The sequence below is a fragment of the Miniopterus natalensis genome, chromosome 6 (assembly GCF_054644295.1).
Source record: "Miniopterus natalensis isolate mMinNat1 chromosome 6, mMinNat1.hap1, whole genome shotgun sequence".
NCBI lineage: Eukaryota > Metazoa > Chordata > Mammalia > Chiroptera > Miniopteridae > Miniopterus > Miniopterus natalensis.
This window is the reverse complement of record NC_142086.1, coordinates 82633310-82654754: the sequence shown is the minus strand read 5'-3', so window position 1 is coordinate 82654754 and position 21445 is coordinate 82633310. Positions and strand designations below refer to the sequence as shown.

General features: G+C 46.7%; 1 protein-coding gene across 1 annotated transcript in view; it reads left to right on the top strand.

Annotated features, from left to right (window-relative positions):
- PCNT (pericentrin) overlaps positions 1–21445 on the top strand; it is an 83980-nt gene that overhangs the window by 36812 nt on the left and 25723 nt on the right. The window contains exons 19-33 of the mRNA XM_087818385.1: positions 1675–1835; positions 2048–2286; positions 5104–5266; positions 5914–6126; positions 6747–6779; positions 8174–8403; positions 8985–9101; positions 9210–9230; positions 9953–10159; positions 12272–12442; positions 12727–12879; positions 14263–14355; positions 16242–17144; positions 18005–18196; positions 20118–20843. Of these exons, the coding sequence (XP_087674511.1) occupies positions 1675–1835; positions 2048–2286; positions 5104–5266; positions 5914–6126; positions 6747–6779; positions 8174–8403; positions 8985–9101; positions 9210–9230; positions 9953–10159; positions 12272–12442; positions 12727–12879; positions 14263–14355; positions 16242–17144; positions 18005–18196; positions 20118–20843 (3622 nt within the window). The remainder of the gene's footprint in view (positions 1–1674; positions 1836–2047; positions 2287–5103; positions 5267–5913; positions 6127–6746; positions 6780–8173; positions 8404–8984; positions 9102–9209; positions 9231–9952; positions 10160–12271; positions 12443–12726; positions 12880–14262; positions 14356–16241; positions 17145–18004; positions 18197–20117; positions 20844–21445) is intronic.

Genomic DNA, 21445 nt, shown 5'->3' with positions numbered 1-21445 from the left:
TTTTTTATTTTGATGCCACACAGACCCCCCCCCCCCCCGTATTTCGTCTCAGTTTTAGTTTTTCTTTTCTTGTATGTAGGTCTGGAGCATGTCTGGAACTGTTCAGTTATTTGTTTATTTGCATCTGATATCAGGAAATTCGTTTTTGTCTGCTGATCAGTTGCTCAGCATCCTGCTTGTGGGCACGTCTTTCTCTGGGCTTCTCCATCTGTGCTGTACCTGTCAACTTGTCTCTGCCCAGTGTCTTGTCCAGTTCTCCTGTACTGACCTCGAGGGTCAAGAGAGACCAGGCAGGGCAGGCCGGCCTGGATTATTCCTGAGTTTGATGTGCAGGATTCATGACTTTGTTGCTGCATGGGATCCCTGCCAGGTCTCCTTTCCTTCTTTTGAAAGCCTTGTAATTCTCTGTGAAGATGGGCATGCTCCTCTAGCACTTGTTTGTGGCTGCCCTGTAGTTTGATGCAGACTCCTCAGTGAGTGCAGGGTGGAGTGTGACAGACTTTGTGGTCACCAGCTCTGCACGTGGGAGGAACACGGCAGAGAGCAGATGACCCCCGGGTGTTTGGAGGTGTGTCCAGTCAGGTGAGCAGCAGTTGCACATGCCCAGACACCCACAGGGGTTAGGCATTTTTGGGGATTACCACAGGGACCAGGAGTAAGCATGACCTGGGCAGGGTGTGAGGAAGAAGTGAGGGCTGCCTTCGAGGGAGCCTTTTGGCATTTTTTCTCAGAGCAAAGCCAACAGCTGTCCTCCTTGACCCGCCATCTCTGTGATCATCCTCTCTTTCTCCTTCTGCACACTAACCCAGGGCTTTCCAATTTGCTGTGCCCACCCTCCCTGTGTCTTTGGTAGCCACTTGTAGGGCCCTGGGCAGCAGACAGGGAGCTGTCAGGCTCTCTGCCCACACCCCCCCAAGATTTTTATGCTTCATACAGTCTGCCCACTGTCTCCTCTTCTCTCCTCTCACTTTCTGCTTGTGTCCCTCACTACGAATGTTACCTCTGGCTATTTGTCTGTTTTGCTCAGTGATGTCTCTCCCCGTGCTGGGAGCAGTGCCCATGTGGGGCCCTTGGTAGGGAATGTGTGCATGAATAGGTTGGGGTGGGCAAGCATGTGTCCTGCCCACTTTGGCTCCAGGTGGCTTGTCTGCCCTACACACAAGCTGTATCAGTTTGCCCGTAGCTACATCCTAGACAGGGTCACTGTGACAGAGGAGCCCCAGCTGGTGGGGCTGATCTGGAAGGGCACAGCTTGTAGACAGGGTGCAGGCTGAGTCCTGGTCCTGTGAAGAACAAACCTCACCAGCCTCCATAGTCCATGTAGCTTCAGGGAGAGGCATGGGAGAATCTCCATGCACTTGGGCTGTGGGTCAGATATGAACAGGTGTCTCACGAAGGGCAAGGTCCCTAGGTTCAGGGAGGCTGTGCCTTAGGGATGGATGAGGTTTGTGCTTTCCTATATGAGGGGAGAGCAGCTGTGGGGATGGTTCTCCACAAAGCCCTTGCTCTGTGCTGATTGGCTGGAGGCCGATTCTGGAGAGACATGCTTGAATAAACAATAACAGCATCTTTTAAAATTGAGCAGCAGTGACAAGGTCTGCTCTGCTCCTGTCGCAGAGCCACCCAGCTGGGGTCAAGGCTGAAGACCGCTGCACACTGTGCTTCCCTCTCCAGGATTGCTCTCCAGGATTCCCTGCGGAGGCTGCTGGGCCTATTTGGAGAGACGCTGAAGGCTGCCATCTCCCTGAAGAGCCGGATCAGTGACCGCGTGGGGCTCTGCCTGGAGGACGAGAGCCTGCCCGACGTGAGGCCAGGGGGCCAGGCTCCATCTGTAGGTGAGCACTGGACAGGCCATGTGCAGCCCCCAGGCCCAGGGCACCAAGTGCTCCCTGGGCTTTACCCCTCCACCCAGCGCTGGCGAGTCCACTCCTTGTTGAGATGGGGTGCTGTCCCTAGCGACATGGGCATGCTTGTCCCTGATGCCTAGGTCGGGGTCGGTGTGTGGGTCTTTCCGTGGCACAGGCTTCTGTGTTTGCTCATTTTATAGCTCCAGCACTGGATGAGACATGGCCTGGGCCTGATGTGGCCCTGCCGGAGCTGGATAGAACTTTGACTGAATGCACTGAGGTGTCTTCCATGGCTGACATCAGCAGCCACATCTGTGAAAGCTTTTTCATGAGCCCGGAAAGTACATTGGAGTGTGAGCAGCCCATCAGGAGCATCTACCGGAGCCTTGGCCTGGCAGTGGACGGCCTCCTAGAGATGGTTCTGGATTCCTCCAGGCAGGTGAGCCATGGCCCAGTCAGCACGAGCCTCGCCACCCATTCTTTACTGTGTGGCCCCATTCTGTCCCCTGTACTGATGCTCTGCCTCAGAGAAGGGCAGTGGGTGAATGAGTAAGTAGGTTGGATAGATTAACAGACCTTCTTCATTGGGCGTTTCTGATTCTCACCAGCCCTTCAGGGTGGGGGTGGACACTTTGATTCTCCAGGTGGAACAGGCCTCTCTCTGTTCTTTCTTGCACCTGACCTTTGGGGACAGAAACTGTTGATTGTGGTGCTCATCACTCCCCCCCCCCTCGCCAGGTCACTACCAGTGGTGTCTTCCTCTGAGGGTCTCCTTGAGGAGAAGTCTTTTCTGAACCAAAATTCTTGAGGAGGTGGACTTGCTGTGAATGAAAAATAAAACTTCAGCATCCTTAACTTAGATGACAAGTAATTTAGCCTATTTCTACTTTTCTTTATGTAACATTTTAATTCCACATTGAATATATTCATATTCAAAGGTTATCACTGAAAAAGGGAGTTCTTTTAACCCTTTTAGAACATTTAAGACAGTTATGAAAGACATTAAATAGGAATAGTTGAAAGTGGTAAAGAGATTCTAAAGTTAGCCCAGTTAAAAAATAAGCGCTCTAACTCTGGCTGGCTGGTGTGGCTCAGTTGATTGGCACCTAAAGTTTGCTAGTTCGATTTCTGGTAGGGCACATGCCCAGGTTGAGGGCTTGATCCTGGGTAGGGGGCATGCAGGAGGCAGCTGATAGATGTTTTGCTCTCATATCAGTGTTTCTCTTTCTCGCTTCCCTCTCTAAAAAATAAAAAAGTGCTCTTATGTGAAGCTTTGCTGTTCACATTTCACAAACACTTGAGTAATTTCCCCTCCTCAGGGCAGGTGGGCAGAGCAACAGTTTGAGGACCTGAAGTGTCTCTTTCTCACCCTTCCAACTGCCTTTTTCCTTTTCACCTCCCGTCTTCTCTCAAAACGTGGACAGGTTTGGGCAGCAATAAAGAAGTCATCAGGTGCTTTTTCTTTTTTTTAAATATATCTTTATTGATTTCAGAGAAAGGAAAGGAGAGGGAGAGAGAGATAGAAACATCAATGATGAGAGAGTCATTGATCGAGCCCCCAACCTGGGCATGTGCCCTGACTGGGAATCAAACCCTGATCGCCTGGATCCCAGGTTGATGCTCAACCCTGAGCCACGCCTGACCGGGCTTTTTTTTTTAAATATGTCTTTATTGATTTCAGAGAGAGGAAAGGAGAGGGAGAGAGAGATAGAAATATCAGTGATGAGAGAGTCATTGATCAGCTGCCTCCTGCATGCCCCCCACTGGGGATCAAGCCTGCAACCCAGGCATGTGCCCTGACCGGGAATTGAACCCCAATTGCCTGGATCCTAGGTCGATGCTCAACCGCTGAGCCATGCCCAGCCGGGCCATCAGGTGCTTTTGATTGTGTGTGTGGCCCCTCCCATGCCATTATGTGGAAACAGACACCCTCCTGTGAACATCTGGCATCTGCAGGTATCACCTGGCCATGGCCCTGGCATGGTGTCTGACTAGGTGCCCTTGTTTGTTGTGGGCCCACACTTGCTTTTACTGTGTCCTGCTCCCTAGAAGTTTACCTCGCGGAGTGCATTCTGCAGGGAGGCCAACCACTTCCACAGCAGGGAGAAGGTGGGGTATGTGGTAGAGAAAGCAGGGCAGGTTTTGGGGAGGTAGGAGTGAGTGGAGCAGAGCCCTGTGGGAGGTGGGCAGGGCAGTGGCAGGAAGGGAATGAGGGGCCCTCCCTGTTCAGACCAGGGTCATGGTGGGCTGCCCACCATGAGGTCTGATTGGTGGGCAAGCGTCTCAAGAGAATAGAAGCTGTGGGAGGTGGCCAGTGGTAGGGAATGAAAAGAGGCGGCCCTGGGATCCATTTTCAAGGTAACACCAACAGATTTCCTTAGCAGCTAAGCTGCATCAAGTACAACTTGGGATGTCTAGGCTAGGTGCTCAGTTATCTGTTGGGGATAGCTGAGAGCACGAATCTTGAATTCAGAGATTAATCAGGGCCCCTCAGCCTGTAGATGGCCTGGGAGCCTCAGAATGGACACACCGCCAGGGCAGCAGAGAAGGAAGGGCTGAACCAGAAAGTTGGGGTATCCAAGTAGGCCAGGGAGGGGCCTCGTGGTGACTAGTCAGGGAGGTGGAGACCATCAGGTTTCCTGCCCTGTGTGGTGACTGGCCCCAGGAGCCTCTTTTTCCCACCCCTGTGGCCTTTTCCATCTCCTCCAACCGTGGAGCTGGCAGCTCATCCCTGCCCACGTGCCAGGCTCTTGGTGGTTGGCTTCCTGTCGTGTCCTTAACAGTGTTACTGTGCAGAGACACGTGTATTTATGGTTCATAAGTGCATGAGTCTGTGTGGTGCTGTGCGCATAGAATTGTTAATTGAAAATTTGTTTCATGAGCGACTTTATTTAGTAATTGACATAACAGCAAGCAATGGAAACTTGTTTCTTTTTTTCTTTTTTAAATACATCTTTATTGATTTCAGAGAGAGGAAGGGAGAGGGAGAGGGAGGGGTAGAAACATCAATGATGAGAGAGAGTCATTGATCGGCTGCAGCCCGCAACCCAGGCATGTGCCTTGACTAGGAATCAAACCCCGATCTCCTGGATCCGAGGTCGATGCTCAACCACTGAGCCATGCCTGGCTGGGTGGAAACTTGTTTCTTATGGAATATTGGTAATTTCACCAGAATTCTAAGCAAGTAGAATTCTATTGGGGTTAACGTAAGCTTTGATTGTTTTTAATATGCAGTTCCAATTTTTCTAATTTTCAGCTGGAGGAAGCACGTCAAATTCATGCTCGTTTTGAGAAAGAATTTAGCTGTAAGAATGAGGAGACAGCCCAGGTTGTTAGAAAACACCAGGAGTTACTGGAACGCCTGGAGGAGGAGAACTCAGCTAAGACACGGCTGATGCTGGAGCTGCACAAGGCAGAAGGTGAGCAGCCGGTGGGCTGGCAGGGATGGGCTGGAACACAGGCACCACCTTGCCTAAGGGGAAATACTAGCACAGAATATTTTAAAGCAAATGTAAAAATAAAATGAACAGTTTTGTGGCATCAGTGACTTTCCTCAGTGGAATCAAGCACCTTTGAGGAGCTGTGGTAGCTTTGGGGGATGGTCAGGGTTGCAATAGACAGGCTCAAGGGGCAGTCCTGTTCCCTGGTACTTAACTCCTGTTGCTCTTTGGGATGAAGACCTGAGAGTGTTTCGTGGTGTGGCAAGATGGGAACTTTTGTCCCTTCCCATCACAGATGATGGGCAGTGAGTGCCCCAAGAAGTCACCCTCGTGACTGCTTCTGACCCCCTAGATCCTGGTGTCTGGCTCTCACAATGGCCATGTGTGTGGGGCACTTGGCACTAGGGGGGTCTGTATAAGGGTTGCTCACAGGTGTGTCACCTTGTCTGGCAGTTCCCACACCTTCCCGGGGTGGGAGGCAGCCCTGTGCCTATCTATCAGTTAAGACCTGAACACAGGTGTGACCACTTAACTCATGCTGGTGCCGAGGCAGCCTTGTTTGCCTGGTGGCTCCATTTGCTCTTCCAGGGGGGCCCTCCTCAGCTGTGTCTCTCCTGTCTCCCTAGGGATCATTGAGGGATTCAAGGTAGAGAAGGCCAGCCTGCAGGAGGCACTAGGCCAGAAGGAGGCATCGGAGCAGGGCCTCGTGGCTGAGCTGGAGAGCCTGAATCAGCAGCTTCAGCAGGTGACTCGGCAGCAGGCAGAGCTGAAGGAGGAGAACTCTGTCCTGTGTCACCAAAAGGAGGTGGCAACTGCAGAAGCAGAAGAGAGAGAAGCTGGTAAGAAAGGCTGCCACATAGTCATGTGATCCCAGCTAGGAACTTGGCATGTGCCATCGAACTGAAGGTGCTAGCTATCCTGTGTGACCTGTTTGACTTGCTGCTTGCCAATACAACACCTACCCTGCCCTTACCACTGGCTCCCCCAGGTGTGGTCTGGGGACCTCTGGTCCTGGTTCAGCTTTGGGGCCTCATGAACATTGATCAGCTTTCCAAGAGTTTTGGGAGGTCCTGGCATCTTATGGGGAAATTCAGTTCTGCCTTTTGTGTTCGTGTGGCATGTGGTGTGTTTCAGGGTTATGCCAGCTGTCCTGTGTGTTTTTCTTTGTCTCCTTTAAAAGCCTTTAGAAGCCAGGACCTGCTGTGATATCTGGGCAAACAGTCCTGTCTTAAGTCCTTTCGGCTGCCTCCTGATACCACCACATTGGGGGTCAGGGTTCAACATGATTTTTGGAAACAGACGTTTTAGACCCCTAAGCAGTGGTGCACAAGTTTTAGGGGTTTCCCAGGGCCAACGACATTTCTTGCTGTTGTCACTGTCCTCTTTCTTGTTTCTAACTGTCACTTTATAGGTAACATATTCTGTTTCATCTCTGAAAGTGCTATGTGTTCATTTGTAGGCGTTCCTGTTACTATAGCGCACAAGGACTCAGGTTTGTGAAAACAAATGAATGATTTCTGTGCTATATGCTGTGTTTGTACCAGGTTTTGCAAGTATTTTACTAAAGAGGAAAAAACTCCAGAGCGTTTGCAGCAAACTATTAAATAAAACGATAACTTTAGTCTTCAATATTCGTATGTATAAATGGGCACGCTTTCCTCCAGCGATGCCTATAGCAGTTACTGAGCTACAGTGTGTGCGTTGTGCAGGGCTGGGGCCTTGGGGGCCTAGGCTGGGAGAAGGGTGGGCCCAGTGGAGCACCTGTGCTCTCTGCCTTGGCCGCCACGCAAACACCTTCCCCTCAGTCCCGCTCCCATGTAGGCTATGTGTGCTGGTAGCCAGTATCTTTTCTGCAGCATGTACCTGCAAAGGTAGTGGTGTCTGGGTGGATGACCAGGCATCACTGACTGTCACAGCAGTGACATGTGAGCCTCGTTTTGTGTCTCCAATGGCTGTGAATGACATTGACCTAACTGCATGTTTAAGGGATGAAAAGTTTTTGAGAATGTTATTGGTGATAGTAGTTTGTCATAAAAGATTGACAGATTTTTACAAACCAAAATAATTAAGCTTTGAAAGCTGGTGAAATGTAAGTATTGTTTAATATTTCAGTTTTGGGTGGTTTGAGCGCGCGGGGCTCCACAGAGGCAAGCCTCCGTTTAGATGCTTGATTTACAGCTTCCACTTGGATTGCAGCCTGCACCATCGTACCGTGAATTTAAATTGGCTTTTGATTCACTGAGGGCTTCACCCTTTTTCTCCAAGATCCTACCCTGGCCCTGGGTTCATAGTGAGTGCTTTACTGCCAGCAGCTTATCAGTGCTTGTGTTCCCTCAGAACTTTTAGGTTACATTTTATTTTTCCCTATTGGGGGTTATATGTGAAGGTGTAATTTCTAGAAAGTGACCTGAGTCATTTGGGAACACCAAAATGGATTCTTCTGAGGCTTGAAAATTTTTTATTTTAAGCAATTTTCATATAAAAGCTTCAATATTAAAACTTAATTATTTATGTTTGCAAATGTGCTGGAGTTTATTTTCAGTGGATATTAGGTTGGGATATGGGCTCAGTGTCTGACAGAACACAGGCCCATTCTGGTTTGCAGGGTGTACGGCTAGAGTTGTGTCCTGGTCCTGCAAGAGGAGAGGGAATGAAGGGTAGATCCGTTCTGCATCTATTGGGGGTCTGGAAGCCTTGGGGACCCTGTGTTCCAGTCTCCAGCCAGGACTGGGTCTTGAACCACCAGGGAGGCTAGATATGGTGTCATGTGGGGTGTGTGCTATGTGGGTATCACTGTTAGTAAGCGTGTGTTTGGTGTTTCTGGTGCACCATAAGAACCATGCCCTGTGCTGTGGGGCTTCCCTTCTGTTCTCTTTGTGTCTGTAGCTCTTCGGAGGGAAGTGGAAGCTGCCATCACAGAGCGGTTGGAGACCAGGCAGCAATGTGAGAAAGACCGCTCAGCTCTGCTTGCCCAGGTGAAGCTCCTGGAGGCAGAGCTGGAGGAGCAGCTCTTGCGCCATCAGGCATGTGCCTCGCAGGCTGAGGAGCTCGGTGCCCTGCGGCAGCAGATGGTGTCCCTGGACAAGCACTTGCGCAGTCAGCGGCAGTTCATGGACGTAAGCGCTCTGTATAAACACTGTTTGCCTCCCTGGAAGTCATCTTTATAGCCTGGGCCTTTCCCAGGTCATTAAATAAGCTTCTATGACCCAATGAGAAGATTAATGTATAGTAGACCTTCATGTGTCTGCGTCTCTTGGTAGATAGCTCAGACACAGTCAACGTTTGTGATAGGTGATTCTGAGGGAACACCCCCTGGTCTTGTGGCCAAGCTCCTTTCTGTGGTCTGGGCAGGCTCTCCTGCAGTTGAGTTATAGACCGCATGTACCTGGTGTCAGTTTAGACCTGTGCTATTTGTTCTTTCTGTTTCCTTCCTTTCAGCATTCCAGAAGCCTCCCCCTCATCCCATGGGAAGGCCCTCCTCCTCACTTAGATCTGCTTCACACAGTGTCCACATGAGGGGGGCCCATGGTACTGGGCAGTGGTCATGTGTATGAAATGGAAGCTCCAGCTGTAGCTTCGGACCAAGAGCGTTCTCTGTCCATCTCATACTTTTTAGTGGTCCCCTTCAGAGGGAAGTGGGTGCGACTGGGAAGTGACATCACAGTAAGCGACCCACACAGTCTGCCTTTCGTGACAGGAGCAGGCCGTTGAGAGGGAGCATGAGCGGGAGGAGTTCCAGCAGGAGATCCAGAGGCTGGAGGAGCAGCTCCGCCGAGCTGCCCAGCTGCAGCCCCGGGGCCCCCGAGACAGTGATGTAAGTCAGCCCGCCATGTGCCATACTCAGGGGATAGCAGTTCTTTACAGTGTTTTTAAGCTTTATATTTAAAAATATTTTTGCCTTCCATGTACGCGGCAATGACAGCGGGCACAGCTGGATAAGGAGGTATGTGTCCTCTGTTCCGTGCCCTGTCCACCTGCATGGCTGGTGTACGTGAGCACATGGGTGGTGGCACACCTGCTCCTGTGTCTTGCTGCTTTTTCTCACGTCTTCTGCTTGGTCTGGAACTGTCTGCTTCCTCTTGTCCGAGGTAGCTATATTCGGTTTGCTTATTCTTTTTTAAAATCAAACTTATTTTGAGATAACTGTGGTTTCAGTTGAAGTTGTGTGAGAAATAAGACACACATAGATCCTGTGTACTTCTCCCAGTTTCCCCAGTGGTGACACCTTACAGAAGTCAGCCTGAGGTCACAGCCAGGACATTGATGCACAGACAGAGCCCCTCGGGGCCCTCAGCCTGATCTCCATAATAGTTTGTTCTCTCCGTATGGTTATACAAATGGACCACAGTGGGTGGCCTTTGGGGATTGCTTTTCACTTAGCCTAGAGATTCTGTGGAGATTCCTCTGGGTTGTTGCTGTTTCTGTGCTTCATTCCTTTTTTATTGCTGAATAGCAGTCTATTAGTCCTCACTATCAAAATTTATTTAATAAATTTTATATTTGTATGTTTTTTATTGAGAGAATTCCCAGGCTTTGTTGTGCAGCCTAGGTCTACAAAGCCATGTAGAAGATCAGTTTTCTCTAAATTGTCTTGGGTATTTTTTATCTGGGAGATGGTTGGGTTTTTTAACTATTGTATTTCTCAAGCATTCCTTTTCGTTTTAGGTTGAATTGTTACAGGAAAAACTGAGAGAAAAATCAGATGAACTTACTGAATTGGCGATGAAGAAAGAATTAGCAGACAGACAAGTGTTGATCCAGGAAAAGGAAATTAAACATCTGGAGGAGACAAATGCTGACACCAGGAGGAAAGTGATCCAGCTCCAGGAGGAACTGGAGAAGCAGAGGAAAGCTATGAAGGAGCTACAGCAGGTAAACACGCTTTGTTGTGTGGGGTTCTGTCCCGGTCCCCATTGTTGGTGCATGGCACTGAGAACATTGAGCTGCTTGGGGTGGGTGGGTGGGTGGGTGAGGTGGGCCCTCCTTTTCACCAGAAAGACTGTGACTTAGTGAGGACCTCAGACCAACTGCTTGCACAGTTCCCTCTGACCTCTTGGCTTTTATTTTCTCTCAAGGAAAAATGCTCCTGCATAATCAGTCCTCTGCTGTATCACTTCACAGATGATGCTTCTGGTCACCAGATGTGCAGGGGTTTCCCACTCACCAGATAGGCATTCAGTTCTCAGCATATCCCAGTGGAGTGTCTTAGAACTTAGTTCTGACACCATCCACCTGGAGTTAGTGTCAGATCCCACAGGTTAAGGGCTTAGGCCCCCGCCCCTTAAGTCAGATGCCCATCGCAAGTCCAGGTTGTATAGATCAGAGGTCCCCACAACCCCTCTTCAGCTTCTACTAATTTGCCAGAGCCACTCACAGAACTCAGAGAAACAGATTACTCAGTAGGTCACCCATTTGTTATATAGGATATAACTCAGGAACAGATGGTGGAAGCAGATGCCCCAGTGTCTCCTTATCTTTATGTGTTCACCAACCTGGACGCTCTCTGCACCCCTGTCCTTTGGGTTTTTATTGGAGGTCCCATCACTTAGGCGCAGTTGATTAAATCACTGGTTGTTGGTGATCAGTTCAACCTTCAGCCTCTCTCCCCTCCCTTGAGGTTAGGGACAGACTGAAAGGTCTAACCTTCTAATCACATGGTTTGTTCCCCTGGCAACCATCCTTAGGGGACTTGGGGGCTTTCCAAAAGCCACCTCAGTAACGTAAACTCAGGTGTGGCTGGAAGGGACTTGTTATGAATATCAAACACCTGTATCACTCTTCTCACTCAGGAATAATTCCAAGGGTTTTAGGAGTTCTGTGCCAGGAATCGGATGAAGAACAATGTATGTTTTTGTTATAAATCACAATATCACATGTACTGTAATAGCATTTTATAATAGTTTTTGTAGTACTTAGTAATTTCATAAAGTAAATGTTGAAGAATTAGGTTTAAAAAAGTTAATTCATTAAATACTTAGAGCTAGTTACAATTATTTTGATTCTTGAGTTTAGTAATTTATATCAACTCCCCCAGTGAAAATGCCTCCAGTGATAGTTTTCATGGTGGTGTTTGGATGCTTTTGGTTGTATCTGAATGCTAGGATGAGGCTGAGGGGCTGTGCTGTGTGCTGGGGGTGGGGGGCCTCCGGCATTTCTGGTCATTCAGCATTTCCTCAAAAGCAACTAAACCGATGCTTCATTTATTTAATGATGGTGGAGGTTAAAAGTTTATGTGAAAAGTGATGCTCCATGAGGAGTTTTATTTTAGAATCATTGGTTTGGTCCTAAGACAAATTCTGCCTCAAGGAGGAGAGTGTTTATTAGGTGTGTTCGGTTCTTGAAAATGCCCATGAGAACCATTTCGAAGGAGTCAAGCTTGGCTCTTACCTGAGGACACCAACCTGGTCTTGTTTCACCTCCTCTCACTTCTCACTTCCTTTCACCCTCCAGGAGGGGAGTGGTGCTTGGTGCTGGCTTGGGGGCTGCTCCTCTAGGCCCCCCAAGCAAACATTTAATGAATTATTAGATGCCAGGGGTATATGAAATGCCTTTTTTCCCTCCACAAAGTTGGACCAATGTGTTGTGACCATTTTATCCATATTAAATTTTCTTTGAAAACTTTTACTGGGCTGTTAATATTCTTTGTATGCATGTATTGTCATCCATTGCCCTGTTCTTCGGCAAGTTCTTTCCAGTTTTTTATAATTGCTAACAGTCTAGAAACTACTTTTCTACCTTGTTGAATAATTACTAAGGATCAGTTCCTCCTAGTGGAATTGCGGGCTGCCAGTGGCACTCTGTTTGGGGTTGCATCCTTCACAAAGCAGATCTCTGCTCTGGAGCATGGCTGGGTCTGGGGATCAGGTGTGGTACGTGCAGGTGTGTGAAGGAAGAGCTGGGGATGATACACATTTTAACAGACAGCACTTTGAGGCCCCTGATTCTTGAAATACTTGCCTAAAATAAATCTTTTTTCTTAAATAGGATAAGGAGGCATTACAGCAACAGCAGATGAGTAACTTGCTTCTGGTGTCCACATTGCAATCTAAACTAGATGAGGGCAAATGCTCTGTGCTTCCTGTGGACAGCTGCCCTGAGGGCCCAGAAATCCAGTTAGAGGCCGTGCAGAGGGCACTCATTCAGCGGGAGAGTGAGGTAAGGGGAGGGGGAGAGAATGGACGGGTGGTTTCCTCTGTTCATTGCCTGACCCATGCATCCACTGCATTGCTGTGTAAGTGGCAGGATGTCCAAACAGTACATCAGGTGGGTTTGTAAATATTGCGTATTCTTTGTAATGTTAGCATTTTTATATGTTATAAGATAGTAATAACTTTTGTCGGCATGCACTTTTAAATCCTTTAGTGTGATTTTAATAATTATTGAATCAATTATAGTATTAGGTAATTTTTAATATTTACCTTCATTTGTTTCACCAAAAGGTTTTGGACTTAAAAGAACAATTAGAAAAGATTAAAGATGACTTAGTTAGTAAAAATGAAGAAGTACTGCATCTGAACTTAAAATTAGACCTGCAGAACAACCACACTGCCATCAGTGTCAGAGGACTACAAGAGGAGAATGCTAATTTGAAGGTATAGTGAACAGACCCACTGACATCTAAGTTTCTGTTGGTTATGTAAGTACTGCAGCCCAGCGTGGAACCATCATTTACGGGGAGTGGTGGGTACCTCAGGCCTTCGCAGGAGACATGAGGCTTCCTTCTGAAGATAGGACCCTACTCTGGCAGGTGATTTCAGGAAGTGCCTGACTTCATTTTGCATTGAGATTGGCACCTGGGGCAGCTCAAGAAAGTGTAGTGGAGGCAGCTTCTAGGAATTATGGGTGGAAAAACCAGAGTCACCTTGACGGTGAAGTTCACATGCTTTCACCTCCACAACGGACTCTTGCTTTTGGTTTGCAGTGCTGATGACAGTCAAGTCTTTTGAAGGTTGCTTGTTGGAGTTAGATTGTAGGAGAATCATTTCCCTGACTGCTGAGGAAATAAATCATAACTTGAAAACGATAGCCACTACCAGGCTGCCCGCTTTAGAGGCAGTGACATTTAGTAAATGGTCACTCATCGTCATTCTTCCCAGCTCAGGATGTAAAAAAGTCTGCTTTTTAAAACTTTCTCTCTTATCTTAATGCAATTGTGCTTTTCAAGCAAAAAAGAAAAACAATCTGTATATAGTGGACATGATAATCAAAATTGTAAAGAAAACATAATCACCCTGGCTGGCATCACTCAGTGGTTAGAGCGTTGGCCTGCGCACTGAAGGATTGCAGGTTCAGTTCCTGGTCAAGGGGACCTACCTGTGTTGCAGGTTTGATCCCGGCTCTGGTTGGGGCACCTGTGGGGGCAACCAATTGATGTTTCTCTCTGCTCTTTCCCTCTTCCCTGCCTTCCACTCCTAAAAAATCAATGGAAAAATATCCTCAGGTGAGGATTAACAACAACAAAAAGAAAGCAATCTTAAAAGATGGCCTTGAAATATATTGAGTTTAGAAACATGGCCTATGATGCCAGTCTGGCAATTGTTTGAGTAGTGAACTGATAGCATTGAAAGAAATTCTAGGAGCTATGTCATTTGTGCTTAATCCTCCCAAAGGTCTCAGTTGCATAATTTACAGTATCTTTGGTGAAAATGGAGTTTTAGGGCAATCCTAGAACCACTGCTTATCTTCTCAGTGGGAATTCATCCTTAATTACTAGATGAGCATGTAAGAACAGGCTTTACTTGCTTTTTGGTGGTTGCTTTAAACAAGTTTCCTGGAAAAATGCCAGGAAAACCAAACTGATTTTAGAAAACCAAACTAATATGTCACTTTAAACAGTACTTTAATAGAAGAACATTTTCAAATTGAGTGTATTTGAAACTACAGTCTTATTTATTAGTACTTCTGCAAGGCCTGGGGACTGTTCTCATAGTAATGCTTTATTGGCTTCACTATTTTTATTATTATCATTTCAACAGGCATTTCTGCAAAACAAAGAAAAGGAGATACTGTGTATGAGCGAGCAGCTGGAGGTGCAGCTGGCTGGGATGGGAAGTGGTGCTCTCAGAGAGGTAGGTGTTCCTTTTGGCCCTGAAGGCATCTTAGGCATTAAATTCTTGGTAGTTTGTAGGTGTGACCTCAGATCAACAGAGATCTCTGGGATGACACTGCGTAAAGTTTATAATGGCTTTTTCCATTAATTTTGATGGAGAGGATAAGGACAGTGGTGGCAGAATAAAAAGGAGTTTTGTCTACAGTTTTTCATGTCTCCAAATTTTAGTGACAGAGGCTATTGGGATATTAATGATCTGTGTTGGTATCTTAGTATTTGGCAAAATTTAAGAATATTATTTTATATTTGAGGAATATTAAAACCAGCAATTTTTAAAATTTTATTTTTCAATTATATTTGACATACAATATTTATTGTATTAGTTTAAGATGTACAGCATAGTGATTAGGCATGTATATACCTTTTGAAGTGACCCCCCTGCTACGTGTTCTACCCTCTAGGTCCATCCATGTTGTCACAGAACTCAGCACCTAGGTGGGGAATGGGTAAACCAAAACTGGTGTGAGGGTCTCGCCTTGGACTGGGAAGTTGTCTTTTGCTAAATATACAGTACAGCATTCTAATATAGTAAGTGTGGGTGTAATGGATAGCTGATATTATCCAAACCAAAAGTTAATCAGTTTTCTTCTTTTTGTTTTAACCATACACTAGATTTGAATACGAGTTTAAAGTAATTGTTAAGTAGTACCAGTGAAATCAAGAATTGTTATGAAACCCTCAAATTAAAAAAAAAAAATTTTTATTGATTTTAGAGAGAGAGAGAGAGAGAGAAGGGAGATGGAGGGAGAGAGAGAGAGAAACATGCATGAGAGAGAAACACTGATTGGCTGCTTCCTGCACGCCCCCTAATGGAGTTCAAGCCCACAACCTGGGTATGTGCCCTGATCAGGAATCAAACCAGCGGACCTCTTGGTGCATGGGACGATGCCCAACCAACTGAGCAACACTGGCTGGGCAACCTCAGTTTTTAGGAAGCAAAACATTGGTTGATTGTTAACTAGAATTAAAATTGGTTAGAATATTTAAATTTTTGGTCACTACTGGTCGATGTGACCTTAACAGAATGGAGTTTGGAGTCATATTGACATGGATTTCAATACTCATTTTCCACTTACTGTCTTTGTGGCCTTGGCAAGATATTTAATATCTAAGTTTTAATTGTCCCTTCTTTAAAATAGGAATAGTAACATTACTTACCTTAAAATTGTTGAGGATTAAGTTAAATAGTGGGAGCAGTTACTATAGGTGAAGTAATGCAGCATTGTTCGGTGCCTGGTGTGGCATGGTGCTCAGTATAGGGTGGTCTGGGCAACAGCTGAGGTCCCCATGTTCCTGCATGTACACACAGCATGGGGGCAGGTAGTGGGCCTGACTCATTCACATTCTTCATTACGTAAATTCCCTAGCCTGATTTTATCACTTTCCTTCTTCTGTTGTTAGACACCTAAAATCTAAATTCTCCCTTTAGGAAAATCAAATCAGAGTTGTTTAAATATTAACTAAATACACATTTAAAAGGTGGCGAAATACTAGTATGAAGGTGTTGTTGACTGAGAAGTGGGAAAATTAGAGCTTCCTCTGGATTTTGATGGAGGGGCTGAGCGCTGGCAGCTCACGGCAGCCCCGTTTGGAGTGTCTGAACGAGCTGCTTGGCAGCAGCAGGATTTTCCTTTTGAGATACTTAAAGTAGTTGGGGTACAGCATTTTGGTTTTTTTTTTCCTTCAAATAATAACTAACTTGGTGACATTGTTAGTTTGTTCTTACAGCTGTTTTGTATTTCAAGCTGTGAAGCCTCTTTCTGACAACGAATTCAGAGCTGTAAGTTGAGAGGGAGTTCTGAAGTCAATTATGTAGTTTGCCTTTGATACGTGCTCTTTCCGCAGGTTATGTATAGAAGCTCTGAAGTTGAGGAGCTGAAGTCCGTTATTGAGACTTTGCAGGAGAACCAGGATCGGCTGCAGAAGGATAAAGCAGAGGAAATCGAGCAACTGCATGAGGTCATTGAGAAGCTGCAGCGGGAGCTGTCCCTTGGGGGTCCTTCTGAACATGAGCTTGGTGACAGCCAAGCCGAGGACCTCCAGAGCGAGCTGGAGCGTGGGCTCTGCTGCCTGCAGGCTGAGGGAGCCGAGGCCCAGGCCGTGCTTCGGGCCGATCTCCAGGCTGCCCTTGAAGCCAAGGAGGCCCTGAGCCAGCTGCTGGCTGAGCAGGAGTGCCAGCACAGCCAGTCCCTGGAGGCCCTACAGCAGCGCCTGCGGGTTGCGGAGGAGGCTGCTGAGAGGCATCTGGCCCAGCTGAGGTCCAGTGCGACCCTCCGGGAGGCTGAGATTCAGGGCTTGGCCTCCCAGATTCAAGAGTTTGAGGCTGCCCTTAAAGCAAAGGATGCAGAGATTGCCCAGAGGGATTTGGAAATTGAGGCTATAAACAAAAGGCGATCAGCCCACTCCACTGAACTGGAGGCCATTCTGTTGGCCTTCACCTGTCTCCGCCGCACCCTGGAACAGCAGCTCCTGCGTGCCACACGCGAGCCCCCTGAACTGCAGCGGCTCCGAGTGCAGTGTGTTCGCCTCAGCCACCAGCTGCAGGCACTGAACCATCAGTTTCTGAGGTGCCAGAAGGAGCTGGACAAGCAGCAGACATGTGGGACCCCTGTGCTCCATCGTGTAAAAGGCAACTTCCAGGGACTGGTGGCCAGGAGTGATGAGGCCTCATGTGATGAAGAGTTGGAACAGAATGTGGTCAGCAGGCAGCTAACTGTGGCCTCCCCTGGCCAAGGCAATGATCCACAGGTGGGCCTGGTTCCCCTGTAGTCCCACAGGTGCAGTTTGTGTGCAGAGCTGGGGTGTACTTGCAGGAGGCCCTGACCCAGGCAGCTATTGGCCGAGCACTGGGGCTGGACTGTAGGGAGTTGGGGGTTCTCTTAAGGAAACAGTTCTTTTTCTTACTCTCCTACTCTGTTTCTCTTTTAATTAATGACTCTCCTCTCTGTGTTGGGTAATAGGGGATGTAGTTTCCAATGGGTGGCTTGTGCCTGGGAGGGGAATTGAGTCTGCAGCTCGTGCTCGCCTGGGACCCTGGCCCATTTAGGATCCATCAAACCTCAAGTAAGGACACATGTATGCAGTAAGATTAGATTGGGTCTTGCTGTTTGGACAGTTTTAAACTTATTATTGTTGTAAGTTATTTAAGCTTTTTAAAACACTTCTTTTTTTGATAGGGGACACTCAGTGATGTGGAGTGCAACCTTGTATTAGACGTCTAATGGTTTTATCTTTTAACATTTCCAGTGTAAAATGTTTCAAGCTCATTTGTTGCGGGGGGGGGGGGGACGACACATGCTTTAGTTTGTGTTTGAGTAGAACTCTGAGAATTCACCACCTTACACCCCCCCCCTGTCAGCTCGGGATTCTGTGTCGAGTGGACCCCATTCTACCACAGCTGACACCCTTGCCCTTGGAGCCCTCAGCCTCCAGCACATCTTGACCCGTTGTGGTTTATGAGCAGGCAGCTGGACTGCAGCATGGCTCTGTCTCATGCTTCAGAGCTCCCAGATCCTGAAGCCACCCTGCAGCTAGCCTTCCTGCACTTCTGACGTTCTGTGTGTTTTGCATCATCTTTATAGCGTCATCATTGTTTTTTACTCTTGTAGAGTCCAGTGAAAGATGATCTCCAGCCTGCCAAAGCCCTGGTGACGGTAAACCACATGGGTCTCCACAAACAAGACAGTGTGATGTCGGTGCTCACGGTCTGCCAGAGGCAGCTGGAGTCTGAGCTGCTCCTGGTGAAAAATGAAATGCACTTGAGTGCTGAGGACCATGGCAAAGCATCAGGGACAATGAAGGTACATAGGCCCATTTCAGGAGAGAGGGCACAGCAGGCGTGGAGCTGATCGTGGGCAGTCTTCTCTCTGGCATTTTTGCCGAGGTGACACACATACTATGTAGACTGTATACAGTGACATCTGAATCCATCATACTCTCATAGCTGTTCAAATTTGCTTTGAAATTTCCTACATGTTTCATTTAAGCATTCTCTAGGAGCTAGTTTTGCTTTGTATTTCCTTATGAATGATAGTGGGTTTCTTTCTTCCTTTCTCCTTTCTCTTTTCCTTTCCTTTTACCTTTCCTTTCTCTCCTTCCCTCTTTCCCCCCTTTCCTTCCTCCCTCCCTCCCTTCCTTAAGGGGGTAGAGAGAGTGAAACCTTGATTTGTTGTTCCACTCATTTATGCACTCATTGGTTGCTTCTTGTATGTGTCCTGACCGGGGACCAAACTCCCAACCTTAGCGTATTGGGACGATGCTCTAACCAACTGCGCTACCTGGCCACGGCAGTAATGTGTATCTTTTTATGTGCTTATTGGCCCCTTCTTTGGAGAAATGTCTGTTGAAGTCCTTTGCTCGTTTTAAAATCATTTTTTGATGGTAGTTTCTTTCTATTCCTAATCATGCTGAATGATTTTTATCATGAAAAGGCATTGAATTTTGTCAAATGCTTTTTGTGCATCAATTGATTATGTGATTTTTTTTGTTTATTTTGTTAATGTGGTATATTACATTGATTTTCCTATGCTGAACTACCCTTGCATTCCAGGAATAAACATCACTTGTTTATGGTATATAATCCTTTTAATATGTTGTCAAATTAGATTTTCTAGTATTTTGTCTAGGATTTTTGCATAAATGTTCATAAGGAATATTGGTTTATAGTTTTCATTTCTTGTACTATTTGGCTTTAGTGTCAAGGTTATGCCTCATTGAATGAGTTAAGAGGCATTCCCTCTGCTTCTGTCCTATGAAAGAGACTCTAGAGATTTGGTATAATTTCGTCCTTAAATGTTCGGTAGAGTTCACCAGTGAAGCCTTCTGAACCTGGTGCTCCTTTCTCTTCAGTTTATTGGAAATGTTTGAGAAGGATTAATATTAGTTCTTCTTTAAATGTTTGATAGAATTCACCTGTGAAGCCATCAGATCCAGGGCTTTGGTTTGTTGGAAGGTTTTTTAAAAAAAATGTCTTTATTGATTTCAGAGAGAGGAAGGGAGAGGGACAGAGAGAGTTGAAACATCAGTGATGAGAGAGTCGTCATTGATTGCCTGCCTCCTGCACGCCCCCAACTGGGCATTGAGCCCACAACCTGGGCATGTGCCCTGTCCAGGAATGGAACCTCCATCTCCTGGATCATAGGTTGATGCTCAACCACTGAGCCACGCCTGGCCGGGCTGTTGGAAGATTTTTGAATACTGGTTGTCTCCTTCTTTGTCTCTTAGAACCTCTTTCTTGAGATGTTAATGTGAAGTTTAGTGGTAAACTGACTCATTCTCGAGCATTCTCTCCTTTGTCGCCTGAGAGACACATGACTGATCATAGAGGTATCAGCATGAAAGGGTTGTTGGGTTGAGAAGTGAATTGTGAGATGGGAGACATTCGAGAACCAAGGTTTGGCTATAGTTACATCAGACAAGATTCTGCCAGTGCAGTTGATGTCCATATGGGGAGACAGACTTGGTACTTTATCTGCGCCATCTGCCCAGAATCCTCTCCAACACTTGCCTCTTAGACACAGAGCTTTAAGTCTTGATTCTGCCTTTTAAGGAAGTTAAAAAATTTGAAATCTTAAGAGTCTAGCAGGACCAAAGGGCTCATTATGGGATCTCTTTCTTAATTGCTCAGTCTCTGAAATTGGCTCATAAAACTGGCTCGGGCAGGCAAATGTTACATGGTGTAATGCAGTTATTTTACTGTTTCACGTTCTGTCTGACCTGTAGGACAAGGAAGAAGAACGAGAAGATCGTAAGCTGTACAAAGTTGATCTCATAACTCAGGTGGAACAGCTTCAAGAAAAACTGAACCGTCTGGTATATTCTATGAACTTCCAGAACACTGAGACAGAGGATTTCAACTCTCAACAGCCATTGGCATTTTCTCCTGTTTTAGAAAACAGTTTGAGAGGTAGTTCCAGTAATGGTGAAGAAACTGACAAATTGTCTCCTGTTGATGCGTTTAATATCAATAAAATCACACAGGATCTAATGGACATTATTGGAAATCAGGATTCATTGATAAGAAATGAAATGCCAAATGTTTCCATAGAAGACAAGGTAGATTTGCAGGATGGGTCACTTTGTTTACAGGGGAGCTTGCCTAGTGACTCCTGTGACTTAACCTATACTGATGAGGCTGAGCCCTTGAAGAATGCACTCAGCACGATGGACCTGTCCTCTTGGAGCTCCCCTGAGGTTGTCAGGAAGGACTCGATGCTCGAGCCACTGCCCAGCCTGCCCCTGACACCCTGCCTGGACACCCTGAGCCAGCACAGCCTGGATACCTCCCTGAGGAATAGGACGAGTCCCTTACTGCTCCAGGCTGACCAATCGGGGCTGCTTTGTTCCCTCAGTGGGTCAGCCACAGTAAAGGCTCCTTGTTCGGCAGAGTCTTCATTGGCCACAGACAGGGCTCCCTGCGCTGACCATCACGTGCATCATACGGCTGTGGTAGGTTGGCTTCCCCGGGTGCTGTCCTGGTTCAGTGTTTGTATGGTGCCCAGGACCCCAGTGTGTTCCCATGGGACTGTGTCTACATGGCCCATGGTGTCACAGCAGCAGCCATTGTTGGTTCACCTCCTGCAGGCCTGTGGGCCGGGTGTGGGTGAGCTCTTCACAGTCCCCTGGTCAGCTGTGTGTAGGGATGGTTAGCTTTCTGCAGGACTAACCCTAATCCACTGTAATATGAACATGTGACACTTAAGTGACTTTTGGAAGTTTGTGAGATGCATTCGTCCTACTCAGAAATTTACCCCAGGACTATTTCTTAATGCTGACTTTGAGAAGTACAGTCATAAACTCATCTTTGTGTGTGGTTTGCATATGGCTTCTTCATTTAGAATGTTTTTTAGATGTATTTTTAGTTGTAGAGCATATTTAACAGGTTCCACATGTAATGCTAATTAACTTCAAGAACTTTTCAGTTTATTATTTTTGCTAGATTGTTTTTCCTAACATAGTTTTGATATTATGTTTATCTTGAGTTAGATAAAATAAAATTAGGAGATATGTTTTATTTGAAGTATCCATATTCCATTTCATGCAAAAATATT